General features: G+C 34.6%; 1 protein-coding gene across 2 annotated transcripts; it reads left to right on the top strand.

Annotated features, from left to right (window-relative positions):
• Nucleotides 1-332: 332 nt before the first annotated feature.
• LOC110018884 (manganese-dependent ADP-ribose/CDP-alcohol diphosphatase) lies at nucleotides 333-16,429 on the top strand. Of its 2 annotated transcripts, none has more exons than XM_020716357.1 (2): nucleotides 333-501; nucleotides 15,124-16,429. In XM_020716357.1, exon 2 carries the CDS (start codon nucleotides 15,138-15,140, stop codon nucleotides 16,098-16,100), a length of 963 nt encoding a protein of 320 aa, XP_020572016.1. In that variant the 5' UTR covers nucleotides 333-501; nucleotides 15,124-15,137; the 3' UTR covers nucleotides 16,101-16,429. The 2 variants fall into 2 exon arrangements, with proteins under 2 accessions (XP_020572016.1, XP_020572018.1); XM_020716359.1 differs by having other exon boundaries at nucleotides 15,117-16,429.
• The last annotated feature ends 86 nt before the right edge of the window (nucleotides 16,430-16,515 follow it).

Here is a 16,515-nt window from a genome sequence, read left to right as displayed (position 1 = left end):
GATTTTTTTGCTTATCCCGATCCATGCACATATGCAAGACCTTCAATATACACACGCAAAATATTGACAATACTATATATTATTTATATTCTGATTTATTTGGCTAAATAAAATTACACGTGGAATAATTATTCAAATAAGACTTATCAAGGATATGAAGACCAAAATTTCTATTTTAAATATAGTGTATTTAATTTATGTTGAATTTAAAAGATACATGAATTTGCAATACTTGCAAAAGTGCCAAATAAAAATAAATAAATAAATATAAATTTCGGGCACTTGCAACCACATAACCTGCCCGAATCCGCTTTTATAGAGAAACCCAAACGGCCGAGAAAACCCGGCGCAGGCTATAAATGGCTCTCCGAATCGATAACCGTCTAACGAAGATTCTCAGGAAGAAATTGGGAGATTAGATTCGTATCTCCCTCTACCCCACATTCCCAGCTAGCTGCTGGAACGCCTCTCGCCCCTTCAACGCCCTCTGAATCCGCCATTGTGAGTAATCTTACTATATCTTCCTTCGCCATTGCTTGTTTCGTTGTATCCAGTTCTACTTCATGACTCTTTACTTGAAAACATATGAATAGTCCGTTTCTTGTTTGATTCGGTGTTGTATGAACTTTCTCATCGTAAACCCTTGCTGTTTGTGATTTCTTTTTTGCGACATTTTTCTTAATTATCTTTGTTTAAAGATGTTCTACGTTGCTTTCCAATGCGGGAGGGTAATTGCATATTTGTTAGTTTTCTGGTTTGAAACTTTTAGGCCTTAAACAGATTTCTTCACATTTACAGGTAGTGTGTTAAGATTTGAGTTTTTTTCGCTAGGTTTTACTGTTGGGATAAAAATGTTCGTCATTGTTTTTTCTAAAGTTTGGGTTCGAAGTTTAAAATTTATCATTTGAGTGCAGGGAGTTGAAATCCGACATTAATTTAAAAAATTCGCTTCTAAACTTTTTCAATGATAGTGATTTTTGTTCTACACACAAAATAAGTGCAAACAAATTCATAGTTTTTTATTGTTGGATCCTGACTTGTCCGTGAAGTTGCACGCCAAGGAAAGAGTTAGAAAGAAGAATAGGAATCGAAGAACACAGAAATGATTCTCAGATGACAAACCCTATACATTGTTTAGAGATTGATTCCTTTTTCTGGAATGCACCCCTTATTTTTAATGGGTTGGCACATTCATTAGAAATGTTACAAATAATACAAATATGGCAGACGGATCCCAAGGGGTATCCCTTTTATCTTCATTCTCTTCTTCTAACGTAAAACATTATAATATTCATATAATGACTTTAATTGATAATTGTTCCTCATAAGTACTCGTTTTTATGGTCGATCATTCTCAATAATGTCTTTGCAGTCCAGCTAGTGCTTCGGCTAGTAGGAAAGGTATGTCGACCTGGATTGAGAGTTTAGCGTTGAGTTCGCCGTTCCTACATAGCCAGGCATACCTCTTTGGCAAATTGACTATGTCATCTTAGCTTACTAGCATTACTCGATAACATTGGAGAATCACTTGTCAAGTTTCCTTGGTCGACAAGTTAGTATAATTGATTATGCCAAATGATCACACCAATTTAAAAATCTGACCAACTCTTCTTATGAAGTTGACCTAAGGATTAATGATCACGCCAATTCGACGATCTGACCAACTCTCCTTATGAATCTGACCTAAGGATTTTTTTCATACATTTATATACAAGCAATCAAATAAGTTTAAGAAAGTGATTTCTGATTATGAGAATGGTTGTTGTAAGTTCATGGAACGTTTATCATTTAAAATTACGTCTTGAAAGGAATCGTTCCTTGTCAATTACTGAGCACTAAGATTACTTATCGATTCCTATTTTCCTTGGCAGTAACTAGTGATTCATCAGTAATGGTGTTTTGATAGAACTATAGATATGGAGAACACATATGGGAGCACCATGGTAGATATTAAAGAGTATATTGAAAAGGAACAAGGCAACCTCATCATTGTGATTTAAGAAAAGAATATTAAAGAAAAAGAAAGTTTGGAGACTTTAATTGAATTAGATGTCTCAATAGTGAAGAAAATTGGATTTTAGTTAAAGAAGAATAAATCAAGAAAAAATATAATATTATTTTAAAAATAAGTATTTCAAAGAGAAAACCTATCAGGTGGAATCGTAAAATATACTATTGTTTTATCCAAAAAAGTGAAGTTTAGTTATAATTGGTGTAATCACTATACATAAATAACTTAGAGTGATTTGCGTACACAATTTGAATCAAAAAAGTAAGAGCACGCTTATAATTGGCCTATCAATAATTCATTCATCATGAAATTTTTATTTAAAAAAGATGCATAAATGCAATAGCAACAACAATAATAACTATGCCTTTATCCCACAATGTGAGGTCAGCTATATGAATCTTTTTTCTCCATTTTGTTCTATTGAGTGTCATATTTTCATTTAATTCTAATAGATTAAGATCATTTTTTATACAACATGCTCAAGTCTTCTTGGGTCTACACCTACCTTTTTTACAAAAAGTTAAATCTAAAACATCTATTATCCTAACAAGATCATCAGATGGTCGACGTTTAATGTGAACAAATTTTGCTTCATAAAAAAAGATGCATAAATAGAAAACCATAATTCCTAATGAGATATTATTGCAATTTGAAGATTATAGATTTCTCATTATTGAAATTTGAAGATTAAAGATTTATAGGGAACGTTGAAGTATTTTGATAAACAAATTTTTTTTATATGATTTTAATTGCAAAAAAATGCCAAATTATTGAAGTGAAAATATTTTGATACTTACATTAATAGTAATTGAGATGTTCTGATTTAAAGTGAATTGTAGCAAGAATGTTGCAAAAACTTTGAAAAGAAGAGGAGAAGAAGCAAGGCATACTCCACATGCACAATTTAGGTGATTTGTGTATTCAAATCAAAAGAAGAAGAGAAGCGCACTCAATATTGACCTCATTAGCTAATTTATTCATCAAACAATATCAATTTGAAAGTTTATACTATCTTCCCTATTTATAAAAGAAACAACTTTGATATAAGGATATGATAATCTTGATCATCATCTTTAATACAAGTTTAATATAAAAAAATGGGCAAAATTTGGCCTAAATTTATAAGGGAACTTAATAGCTTTGATATTGGTCTATTTCAACGCTTTTGAAGCATTGAATCCTTTTAATTGTTTTATAAAAAACAGAGATTTTTTTTATTATTATTATTGATTTGCTTGATTAATCAGCCGACATGAATTCTACTACAACAACACCTTAAGTTTGCAAATACATTGTCTCGAGAAAGTTAGACGCCATGTAGTTTTCTAAAAGGTTAAACACTAGTTTTTCTATTTCATCTTTTTATCGTTTGTGTATCATATAACGGAGACCTATATCTTTATGTCACCAAGAATATTCGTTTATCATTTTTTTCCAAATATAATTTCATTTGAAATAATGGTTTCGATATCAAAGTAAGTGGGCGCAATAAGACTGATGAGCTTAGTAAAAGCAACACCTAACCTACTCATCTGTTTACCCGATTTAGACCGCTAGCATCTTACCTTACATCAAAACTCCCTACTCCCATCTTTCTCTATCCCGTCACGAGCAGTCTAGGGAAATGTAAAAGAAAAGAAGATTTGACATATAGAAAGTAGAAAGAAGAATCCCTCGTAGAAAATCAACAAATAATTCTTGGATTTGATAGTTCTTAGATAAGGCATTATATTATCAATATTGAGAATACAATTTATAAACTCATCATGAGAAAAATCTAAAATATAAGCATTGAAAGTGATCTTCCGACATATCTTGATGGAAATCTAAAAAATAGGCATTATAATTGATCTCTTACTTATTTAAAAATGAAGATAGGATTTTGCATTCAGAATCTTATATCAGAATTTCACGAAGCATGTATGAACCATGCTAAGTCACTGCAATCATAATATAGAGCATTTCTTTTGACATTCATGATTTAAAAATGTTTTATATTATTATTTTTTTTTTTCAAATTTTATCATGCAAATCATATATATTTTGTGAGTATTGTTTAAGGATTAGAATTTGGATGTTGTGGTGAAGGGACATAGTCTATAGTCCACAAGCTTTTATGGTGCAGCCCTTGAACAATCTTGAATATAGACATACAATCGATGTTATTGTATGCAAATTCACTAGGAAAAAAAATTGTAACCAAGTTTCTATTTTTTTTTAATTCCACTAAACATATCAATATAATTTGTAGGTGATGAAAAGCATCTTAAGGTTCGAGTTTACTAAAGTAAACTTAGAAGATGATACACAAGCAAATATAAAGAATAAAATTCACGATCCATTAACTTTTGTTTTTATGCAATGTTCAATTTCTTTTGATGTAAAATAAAAAAAGACATATATTCCACCAAATAATATTTTAAAAGTTACGAAAATCTTAAATTCAAAGATAATTTGAGATCAGATGAAAGTTACACAATAATGAAGATGCATGCTATAAAAGAAAATAATTTATGTATGAAACATGACCAAATCTCAATCACATGCAAACTGATGTGGGCATATGTATCCGGATCGGTTCGGTCCAAGGTTCCTCTCTAGTCGTCTTTAGAGTGCCTCCAAACTAGAGTGGGACCCACTCCCAATTATCTAGGACTAGATATGTGCTTTATCGGTGTTTAGGGCTTAGTTTTTTCGGTGATTTGCTTTGGGATAGCCGCCAACATCTATTTTTCCCTCTGTTGGCTGTATCCCAGGGTTCCAAGTGGTGCTTCGGTTGTATCTTTGTCTTCATGTTGTGTTTATCGTTCCTAAACATTTCTTCATCCTTTTCTGCATAAATTCCCTTCACCCTCGCCACTTCCCCCATGTTGCCATCACCCCAAAAACAACAAAGCTGCTTTTTTTTCCTCCACCCTTTCTTTCACCACCCATAAAACAACAAGTTGTGCTTTTCACCTCCACCACTGCTACCGCCGCCCGGGGACAACAGTCTGATCTGTTGTCCTCCCACTACTAGCTCGGTAGTCTCCTCTTTGCCACCACCCCGGATGTCCACACCCCTGGCCGACATCACCTACGCTCTAGATCCAACCCTAGTTCTAGTGTTCTGTTTTTGTTTTATTGCAATTTCTGATTTTCCTGCCTTTTGTTGTAATTCCAGACTTTGAATTCACTAATAATATTTGTTTCCCCCTTGGGTGTTTGTAAATTCAGGTATTATTTAGTATTTGAGTTAGCATAACCCTAGTTCTTTCATAAGGTGGCCTAAACCTACCAAATATAGCCAAAACTTGACTTATCCTTAATTCCCTTACTGATTTTCAAATCAACAACCCTACTTTTTTTTGCACTGTAAATCAACCACGTACACCCTTTTTTACCTCCCAAACCTAAACCCTAGCTATACCACTAAAGAGACAAATTTCATAAGCTGATAAGAAACTTACCATGGAAGAGTTGTTGCGGGAAATTTACCGACTTCAACATAGATTTGCTAAAATTAAGGAAGGGGCTCATTGAGAAATCACCATTATCTTGATAGGGAGTTCAAAGAGGAGAGGGAGGAAAATCTGAATCCCTTCCATAGGGATGATTCCTATGAAGATAAGGATAGGCTACGACGCTTTGGGATTCAGTATCAAAGAATGCTAAGGGATGGATTGACTTTTGAAGGACATCGAGATATGGGAGTAAAAATAGGCTTATCTGATGTCGAGGGAAAAATAAATTTGGATGACTTCATTAAGTGTTTGTAGACTGTTGAGAGAATTTTTTAGTATAGTGAGTTGTAGCTGATAGAATAGTGAAACTTACTGTCATAAAGCTGAAGAAGAGTGCCCTTTGTGGTGGGAGAATCTAAAGAGAGTGAGTCAGAGAAAATTTAGGAACAAGATCACTACTTGGGAGAGGATAAATGGTATCTACCCCCACGCTACCGTCAGGATATGTTCTTGATGCTAAATTTCTTACATCAGGGGCAGTAGTCAGTAGAGGAGTTCACAGTGAAGTTTGAGCGGCTCATGCTGAAATGTGAGCTGAGGGAGCCAGATGAGAACACCATAGCTAAGTATTTGGAAGGACGAAAGTCAGTCATCAGACATATTGTTTAACTACAACCTTACTGGTCAATGAGTGATGTTCAGATATTGACCCTACAGGTGGAGAAATAATAGAAGCAGATCAAGACTCCACCATCATTTAGTCAGTCGCTTATAGTAGGAGGAACCTGCAGGAGTACACTTGAGGAAGGTGTTAAAATTATCCAAAAAGATGATAGAACTTATCAGAGTGGGAATAAACCCGAGAGGAGCGATACACCCAACACATTGGCTGCAAAAAAGTGTTTCGGGCATTATGGGTTCATATACATCACCTCTAGTTGCCCTACTACCAGAGTCGGCTCTTTCATTGAACAGGGGGCTATAGAAGAAGTGGACAGTGGTGATGGAGATAAGATAGTGATGTTGTGCAGGAGTACCAGCTTCCAGCTGATGAGAGCGAGATGCTTATGGGTCGACAAGTCCTTTAAACTGAGCCTACGAGAGAGTGCAGTGGTTTCACCACAATATCCTTTATACACGTTGCACTGTGAAGGAAAAAGTGTGCAGTATTATCATCGATGGAAGCAGTTGTGAGAATGTGATGTCCGCACATATGGTGATTTCGTTGAGTCACACTACTTAGAGCCATTCCCAACATATTGTTTGACTTGGTTGAAAAGGGGAACAAAGTTGTCATTGACAGGAGATGCTTGTAAAGTTTTATGTTGGGGATTAATTGCATGCCAAGTGTTGTGTGATGTTGTACCAATCAATGTCTGTCACATCTTGTTGGGGAAACCGTGGCATTTTAATCACAAGACTCAGCATGATGGGTTCAATGACACTTATTCATCAATTATGAAAAGCTTATTGTTCTCCTACTTTCTACGGAATTCAATGTCATAGGCGCTCTTGCCACGAGAGAGGTGCCAATAGGATCAATTTTGATAATATTAGAGGGTAGTAAGACATAAGAGTTGATATCAAACACAAGGCAACCACTACAGAGAGAATTTAAGGATATCATGACCGACACCTTACCGCTAGCGCTGCCACACTTAGGGGAGGTTCAACCTGTCTTCACTTCAGAGATGAATGAGTTAATCTTGAGCTACTTTTGGAGGACTCTGTGTAGTATGTTTGGCATAAAGTTCTAGTTCAGTTCAACAATGTACCCATATATTGTTGGATAGATAGAGATAGTTACTCGCAAATCAGAAAACCTTCTTAGGTTTGTTGTGAGACTGTGCATCTGATAATGGGATCCAAGTGCTTCTAGAGACGCAATCGAAGGCCCTCTAATCTCGTGAATTTTTTAACATTTTCGTTGCCTTTAACATGGCCGATCTCACTCCATGCTATGAGAAGACAAAAGCTTCGGTCCAGGGTTTATGAGGGCTGGCTGGCTCTCTAGTCATCTTAGGAGTATCGCCCAACTGAAGTAGGGCCCACGCTTAGTTATATAAGTATATATGTGCTTTTTTGGTGTTTAGGGTTTAGTTTTTTCTGTGATTTACTTTGGGACTGCCGTCGACGTCCCCCTACGGGCTATATCCTAGGGTTTCAAGTGGTGTTTTGGCCGAGTCCTGGTTTCCAAGTGGTGTTTATCCTTCCTAAACATTTTTCCATCCTTTCTCGCATCAATTCCCTTCACCATCACCGCTTTCCCTTTGTTGCCATCGCCATGAAAATAGCGAAGCTGCTGTTTTTACCCTTTCTTTTTATCATCCACCCTTGCTGCCACCACCCAAAAAACATCATGCTATTTTATGTCCCCTCCACCCTAGTTGCCGTCGCCTAGGGACAGTCGCCTGACTTGTAGTCTTCCCCCTTCTAGCTTGCTAGCCATCACCCCGAAGGTCCACACCTAACCATCATCACCTACGCCCCAGATCCAACCATAGTTCTAGTGTCGTGTTGTTGTTCTGTTGCAATTTCCGATTTTCCTGCCATTTGATGTAATTCCATATTTTGATTTCAGTAATAATATTTGTTTTCCCCTTGAATGTTTGTTAGATTCTTGTATCACAAACTAATAACTAAATAAATAAATAGGTGGACAAATGATAGAAGTCACCTAAGTGTTAATTCCAACCAACAACAACAATAAAAACAACAAGCCTTTATCCTACTAAGTGGGGTCGTCTATATAAATCCTTTTTCTCCATTGTGTTCTATTGAGTGTCATATTTTCATTTATTTTTCTAAGTCATATTTTCATTTATTTCTAATAAATTAAGATCATTTTTTATACAAGATGGTCAAGTCATTTTAGGTTTCTCTCTACCTTTCTTAACATAATTGTAATCTAAAACATCTACTCTCCTAACCGGATGATCAGATAATCGACGTTTGAGGGGACAACATATTCTAAGATGATTCTCTCTAATCTTATCTGTTCCTAGAGCTACACCAACCCTTTCACGGATACATTCATTTTGCATTTTGTCTCTAAGTATCAAGCCACTCATCTACCTAAGCATTCTCCATTCTCATCTCATTCTCATCTCAGCAACACTTAACTTAGTTTAAATGTGTCATAAAGCATTGCAAGTCTTCCTTTTTAAGTTTAAGTGGTACTTTTCTATCACTATATTAATTTTTTTTTTCCTGAGAAACTGTCATCAAAACTTGCCTTATACTTGAGAACTTCACATCCAAATAGTGCACTTTGTATTTTGTCTTTAAGTATCAAGCCACTCATCCACCTAAGCATTTTCATCTCAGCAACACTTAACTTAGTTTAAATGTGCCGCAAAGCATTGCAAGTCTTACTGCCATCTTATAAAATTTTCCTTTTTAAGTCTAAGTGGTACTTTTCTATCACTATATTAAAAATTATTTCCCGAGTAACTGTCATCAAAACTTGCCTTATACTTGAGAACTTCACATCCAAATAGTGCACAACTTTGTAAGGAAATTTAAATTTTAATATACCTTATGTGTCTTATTTATAATAAAAAATCAAAATAAGCTCTTTCCTGAATCCCAAAACCTTAACTTAAATTGCAAGTAACAATTCCATTTTAATATAAAACTTAAGCTTACTGTAGTAACATTAATCAATTCGATATTTAATATTAGAGGACAGGTTGTCTTACACTATGATACCAAATTGTTAAATACCAATTATACCAGGAAAATCACTAGTCAAGACTTTTGTGCTTTGCAATAAGCAAAATTCTATCGAACAGGATATCTGTTAACGATGAAAGCAACATACAGCAGCCATTATCAACAAGAGTCCATTATATAGAAGGAAACAAGCAACTAGTGGCTATCAGTAAGCAATTATTAGTAGGAAGCCAGCTTTAGTAACAATGGCATTACCCTAAATCAGTGCTTATGAAAGTGCTGACCTCAGTATTAGTGCCAACAGGAAAAAGATTCTGCATAAATCTGTCTGCTTCAAATAAATTAAGTTTGATGAATCAAGCATCTATTATTATTCATTAAGAAAAAAATGGGCATAACTATAGTACTCCATATACGTAATTTATGAATCATCAGAAATTTGTTTTGGGGTATTTACATACATAGGACACAATTCTTTTGTACTTATCTTGCACCTAAACTTTCATATTTACACACATAGCGCTTAAATTTTATATCACATAAAAAATAACACTTTTAGCACTTTTTAAAAGTGAAATGCATATTTTCATGCATAGGTTTAAAGCAACAAAGTGCTCTGTATGTAAATTTGAAAGTTTAGGTGTGAGATATGTTAGTACATAAGAATTGCGTGCTACGGAAGAAAATTTCTCGTTTGTTTTTCATCCCAAAGCTCAAGGTTGCTCCTTATATCTACCACAAGTATTAAATAATATATGATAACTTTTTGGAAAGCGGTTAGATAGTTATTCAATAAATTGATTGATCTGCATTCACGAGGAGAGGATGGAAAGAGAAAAAAATAATGACATTGGTAATATGTTCATGAAATAGAGTCAAATTAATTGCATTGAAAATTGAATCAAAGAACATCTTAAAATATCCACTTTTGAAGCATCTATCTTAATACACTGCATGATTTTACATGATCTTGCATTTCTGTATTAATTTTTTAAAGGTCGTTGTTGGAAACCATTCATGATTTAAACGTATCATTACCTTATCACATGGTTTAAATTTCTTTTTTTTCCTAGTCACATCAACATTAGACTTATGATTGCCATATTTAATAATTAATTTCTTTAAATGATTGTCATGCTTATCAAAAAACATGCAAACATGCAAATGACATGATGTAATTAATCAAAATACTAAAGTGCAAACATGGATTTTTATCCTATTCGTACATGATGCGATGATAAGAAAATTAAAAGAAAATAATCTAAACAAATTCATTACATTTATATGGATGGATATCACCTTGAAAAATAACCCAAATAGTTTAAAAATTAGTTGTGATGAACTATATACTTCTTGATTGAACTAAATTGATGGAAATATGAATTTCATATTTTTTTCTTGAAGGCAATCATTGTTAACAGATTCTCTAAAATATTAGCAGAATCTAATTTTATCCATGAATGGGTTTGGAATCAACAAACCTAGAACCAAACTTAAAAATAATTTTAGCTGGATTTGTAAATTTGTTTGTTTGGTCAATTCATCAAATATAGTCGGCATGTTTTGTTCACTTTAATCTTCAAAGATAGATTTGATTTTGAGTATTATTTAGGTTATATTCAAAGTAGATTCAATTTCAATTAGAAGGTTAGATTCACAATAAAGACTAGATTTATTTTTTAATTGCAATATGACTTTATATAGGATAATAGGTTAATTTGTCGTTTCAAATTAAATTTCTTGTGTAGGTTTAAGTTCAGAATATATGACAAGCTCAAATTCGATTTTAAATTTGAATTTTGACCTCCAGTTTAAATTTAAGTTTTTTTTCAGGGCCATATTCAAATTCTATTAATAGTTCAAGTTTTGATTAAATTTTATACTCAATTTTGATTTTTAAAGTATTGGTTTAGATTCATGAACAAATTTTAACATGGTGCAATGTATGATTTGACAAGATTAGATTTATATTTAGTATAACCTTTTTAACTTGCCAAGTAGCTCATGTTCAGTTGGTTCGTTACACAAGCGAGTTGAACACAAGTAGCTTTTTTGAGTTTGGTTTATAAACGAGCTTAACACAAACAAAAATTTGCTCAATCCTGTTCGGCTTATTTTTGCTTGAAATAATATCATTAATAATATTTATTTAACCTTTTATGTTGTGTCGAAAAAATTTATTAATATCTATTGTTTTTAAAATCATTCGACTTAAATTTGAGCTGAACACGAGCTAGAATATGAACAAATGAATTCGAATCAAACCGAACACAAATATCGTATTAAATGAGCTATTTTGAATATGAGATGGTTTCAAGAAAAAAAAAAAAAAAATCAAACAAGTCGAGCAAGAACAAATGTAGAGCTTACTCAAGTTAGGCTAGTTTACTCTCCTACTCTTGAATGTCTCTAGGAGTAATTAGATTATCCCACTGCTGCTCAATATGCTTTCAAATTTGGACCAAGTTTGCTTATATTTGGTATCCCCTTCAGGCTAAACTACTATTTCTTAGAAAAACAGCGATAGACTATTTCAACAATCAAGACCATGCATCTTAGTCTCTCGTGTTGTCTCTTTATCAGGTGCCATTGTTGGTGCTTATTTTGGTTTGTCTTAGATTATAAACTTTGTTAAATTTTCTCAAATGACAAGTAATTATTGCATAATTTCCTCCTTTCACATGCCTTTTTTGTCACTTTTATTAATGTTTATAGTTCCCTGCACTTAGTTCTGGAAAAGGATATTTCACATACCCATAATTCTCTTTCTTTTCAAGGTTCATTATATCTCACATTTTCCTATCAAACTCCTTTTTCTTTACCAGAACTCGATTCAGTAATCTTTTATCTCCCTATGTGCCTTTTAGGATTTCAGCTCGCAAAAAACAATTTGTAGAGGTGTTGATACTTTTTAATTTCAAATATTCCTCCCAGCCACCCTCTTCTCCATTGTTACTCATCATTAATATTGTCAGACCATCTTCTCCTTGCAGACTTATACATTTTCTTACTTTCTCCTTCTCGCTAGTTTAGTTTGAACTTTCCACTCGTGAATTGGGTAAACACCATCATATGGCCTTCTCATTATCCCCCACTAGTTGTCTACATTATACATTTGATCTCATCAAATTCAACATTTGGGACCTTAGTTAATTTTTACCTACTTGGGATTCTGTAAATTTGTAACATTCTTTGATAATTATTCTAGGTTACATAGGTCAACTTATTTAAATGTTGGTTTGAAGTTCTACGTATATTTCAAGACTTCTATCAAGAAATAAGTCTGTATATAATTATTCAAAAGTTAAAACCATGAGTAAAAGTAAAGAACTTGAATTGATCAAAATGACATATGTATTGATAGGAGTAAGAGAAATTTGCTACGAAGTGCGACCATGAAAGAGCATAGATAATTGAAAATGGTCAACTAACCTATTGCCTATAATCTCCTTGTGATTCAGAATTTTGATATGTAACATGATCGTAATTTTCACTCATATTCATATTCTTAACAAATTTATGAGAGCTGCCAAAAAAACACAAGCACAAACACACAAATTGATACCCTGATTTGCAAACTTTTTATTTTCTTGCATTTAATGAACAAATTTATAAAAAGGTGATCTTAAATGCATCTTATAATAATTTTTTTTCTTGGAAGGTTAACCGCTAACTTCAATTATGAATGCTGAAAAAGAAGAAGAAGAAGAAAGCACTGGGATATTTGGATGTAGAGGCACCAGGAGAAATTCATGATAATATTTCATCTAGGGTTGATAGAAATATTACTAAATAGAGAATTTATAAAGATTTAATGAACATATTTGTTACTAAGAATGCTTTGACGGAGAATTCCATTAAAGTTATGTGATGCAACATTGTTAAACTGAATGCTAAATATGATCAGAAAATAACTATTTCTAAACTTATTCAAGCATGATAAAAAATTTTGAAAAGTTCATTACAAATAGTGGGAGTTGTACGAATATTGTGGCTAATTGTCTTATTAATCATATGAACTTAAAATTATAATCGCATCTACATTCATATAAGATTGTTTGGATGGATCAGAAAGTCATTTCTATGACATAAATAGTAGTTCTCATTCAAGTTGCTACATAAGTTGATTAAATTTTTGGTGCCATTTTAGAGTTACTTTACTCAAAGATGCTGCACTTGTTCTTTCAGATAGATCATAGTCGTATGATTTAAATGTGACTCGCTTTAGGAGACCTAATATTTGTGTGTTTAAAGAGTAATAAAGGACAACTTTGAAACCTGTACAACTTAAGAATAATTCTACAACTTCTATAAAATAATAGTGTTTCTAATGGAAAAAATTTGCGTACATAAGACGTCTGTAACCTGCAAACAGGTTATAGGGAGAATTTCAGGAGGTTATAACCGCGTTATGCCCCCTGTAACCTCCCTGTAACCTACCTGTATATCAAAACAGAAGCGCGGAATTTACTAGAAGGTACAGGTAGGTTACAGGGAGGTTACAGGGGGTATAACGCGATTATAACCTTCTAAAATCCTCCCTATAACCTGTTTGTAGGTTATAGACGTACGCAGCACTGCGTACGTCTTATGTACGCAAATTTTTTCCGTTTCTAATGGACTGAAAAATATCTTTTGAATAAACATGCTTTTTCGAAAGAGAAAGAAATGGGAGTTGGTTTATGTGTGCTTTGCAATTTGATTGTGCTAGAGGATATTAATAAAGTGTTTTTTTTTAATTTTAAAAATGCATGGCTTTGATTTTTGCCTACTTATCACATTATAGAATGAATCAAATTGAATAGGCTAAGCTCATTGATAGATTGCTAAAGAAACGGTTTGACATAAATTACGAGTCATTGTGTTGTTTATTGTTTAATAACACATAAAAAAATGGTAGTTGGGACATCATTTGTGTGAATAGTTTAGCAATTAATAAAATTATCGCTGAATATCAATTCTCTAGTCCCCAATTGGATGACTATGTTGTCGATGGTAATTGGTTCGAGAAGTGGTTATTGTAAAGTGAGAATGAGAGATGAGAATGAAGGCTTTGAGATTTGCTTTTAGAAGGTAACTTCGATTGAAATTAAGCCAATTATGTTAAGTTCTATATTCCTCAGTCTTATTCTTATTTATTGCCTAAGATAGTATTTGTGGCTGACTTGATGACAAACGTTTAAACCATTTTTTCTGATTTAAGGGTTTTAAGTGTGTTGAATCCAAATCTATTCGGGAGACACATCTAAAGATAGAGAGCGAAAGAGAGAAAAAGAACAGAGAAAACATACTAATTAACAATAAAATCGTGTAACTTTTATTTATGAAATGGGCCCCTATTTATAAGAATGCTAAAGTAGGTACTGTAGGGGGTATTTTGGTCAATACAAAGTCGTAAAGCCGATAGTCTGAAATGTCGTCCAGCCGGGTCATGATCCGGGCAGCTATGGCTGATGAGTTGACTGGGAGGTGTCAGCCGTCTGTATAAGATTCGAGCAGCTCCTAACATCTGCTAGGCCTGGACGAGGAATACCGGCGAATTGTCCGTTCGAGGTTTGTCCCGGTGCCCTTTTGAGAGGATAGTTGATTTACATCCGTCGTGGAGTTATATTTCTCCCGGCCAGCGCGAGCCGGGGGGGTCCAAGACTCCCACATCACCTTCTCTGCTAGCCGTTGGATTTATTTGAGATTCGTGCTGATACATTTTTTATGTACAAAATGTAAGCTATTCTTTCAGTTTACCTGGAGAACTTGTTCCAGGAGGATCCAGTTCAAGTTGAAACTACCCATACAAACTTTGGTAATTCTACTGAATTGGGTAAAATCTATTAGAAGAATTGCGGCATCTGATTTTTGTCTAAGTTTCTATTTATCTTTTCTAGTTCAATTTTCACGTACATACCACCTCACCAATGCATAAAAAAATGTATTTTACTTTTTAAAACTTGAATGCATTGCACGTACAGTTATCTAATCTTCTCTTCTAGTTAATAGGGAAAACTCCACAGATGGCCCCTGGCAAGGCCTTATCAAGCACACAGGCGAAGCAACCCTTATTCTCTTTTGGAGTCATAACCGACGTCCAGTACGCCGATATTCCCGATGGCCGCTCCTTCATCGGCGTCCCTCGGCATTACCGCCACAGCCTTCAGGTCCTCCAAAGGGCAATCACCAAATGGAATAGTCACACAAAGCTCAATTTCTCCTTAAACTTCGGAGACATTGTTGACGGATTCTGTCCCAAGGACCAATCCTTCGCCGCCGTTAAGAGAATCCTCGACGAATTCAGCAAATTCAGTGGCCCCGTCTTCCACATGATTGGCAATCACTGCCTCTACAATCTCCCTCGCACCAATCTCACTGCACTGTTCAACATCCCTTCCATCCATGGCAGCGCACACTATGAATTCTCCCCATCTCCAGAGTACAGATTCGTCATCTTAGACGCATACGATATCAGCGCCATCGGTTGGCCCCGCGATGATCCAAAAACATCTCAAGCTCTCAGAATCCTGCATGCAAAGAACCCAAATGAAGACAAGAATAACCCGGGAGGATTGTCCGGTCGCGATCGAAGGTTCGTGATGTTTAATGGAGGCATTGGGAGCGAGCAGCTTTCGTGGCTGGATAACATCCTCAAGGATTCCACCGAGCGCGATCAGAAGGTTATTATATGTTGCCATCTGCCGCTGGATCCGGCCGCCGCCGCGCCGGAGGCTCTTTTGTGGAACTACGATGAGGTTATCGATGTGATACACCGGTACAGATGCGTGAAGGCTTGTCTTTCTGGTCATGATCATAAGGGCGGGTATGCGGTCGATTCCCACGGTGTTCACCACCGCGTTCTTGAGGCCGCCGTCGAGTGTCCGCCTGGTTCTAATGCTTTTGGTTATGTGGACGTTTACCATGACAGGCTCACTCTTGTTGGTGCTGATAGGATGGTATCCACTGAGATGGTTTTTGAAGCTTGAGGGAATGGGTAATCCTCCTCTGCTTCTCTTTTATTGTTAATATTTCTCATGCCTCCAAGCTTCTTATGCTTTTATTATTTTAGCACCCAAATTATTGGTATTTACAAATCAAGCACATTTTTTTTTTCTTTTTATAAAATTCTTAGCAGTTTGATCATGACATGCATAAATACATCGGTCCGGTAGTTCAAAAAATCGCTTTGGTGCTTGATTTATAAATATCAATGTTTCAGGTGTTCTGTATTTAATTACTCTTTCTTTTTTATTTTTTTTCTAAGTGAACTTAAATGGGTTAGGGGAGAGTTGTAGCTTCATGTAAATAATATTAAACAGGGCATTGGCTTTACAAGGCCTTGTTTCATTTGTTGTTGTTGCCATTTTTCTACTGATCTTATTCACTATATATATATATATA

Source organism: Phalaenopsis equestris, unplaced genomic scaffold (genome assembly GCF_001263595.1).
Source record: "Phalaenopsis equestris unplaced genomic scaffold, ASM126359v1 Scaffold000036, whole genome shotgun sequence".
Lineage (NCBI taxonomy): Eukaryota > Viridiplantae > Streptophyta > Magnoliopsida > Asparagales > Orchidaceae > Phalaenopsis > Phalaenopsis equestris.
The sequence above is the reverse complement of the archived record's forward strand: the minus strand, read 5'-3'. Positions and strand labels throughout refer to the sequence as shown.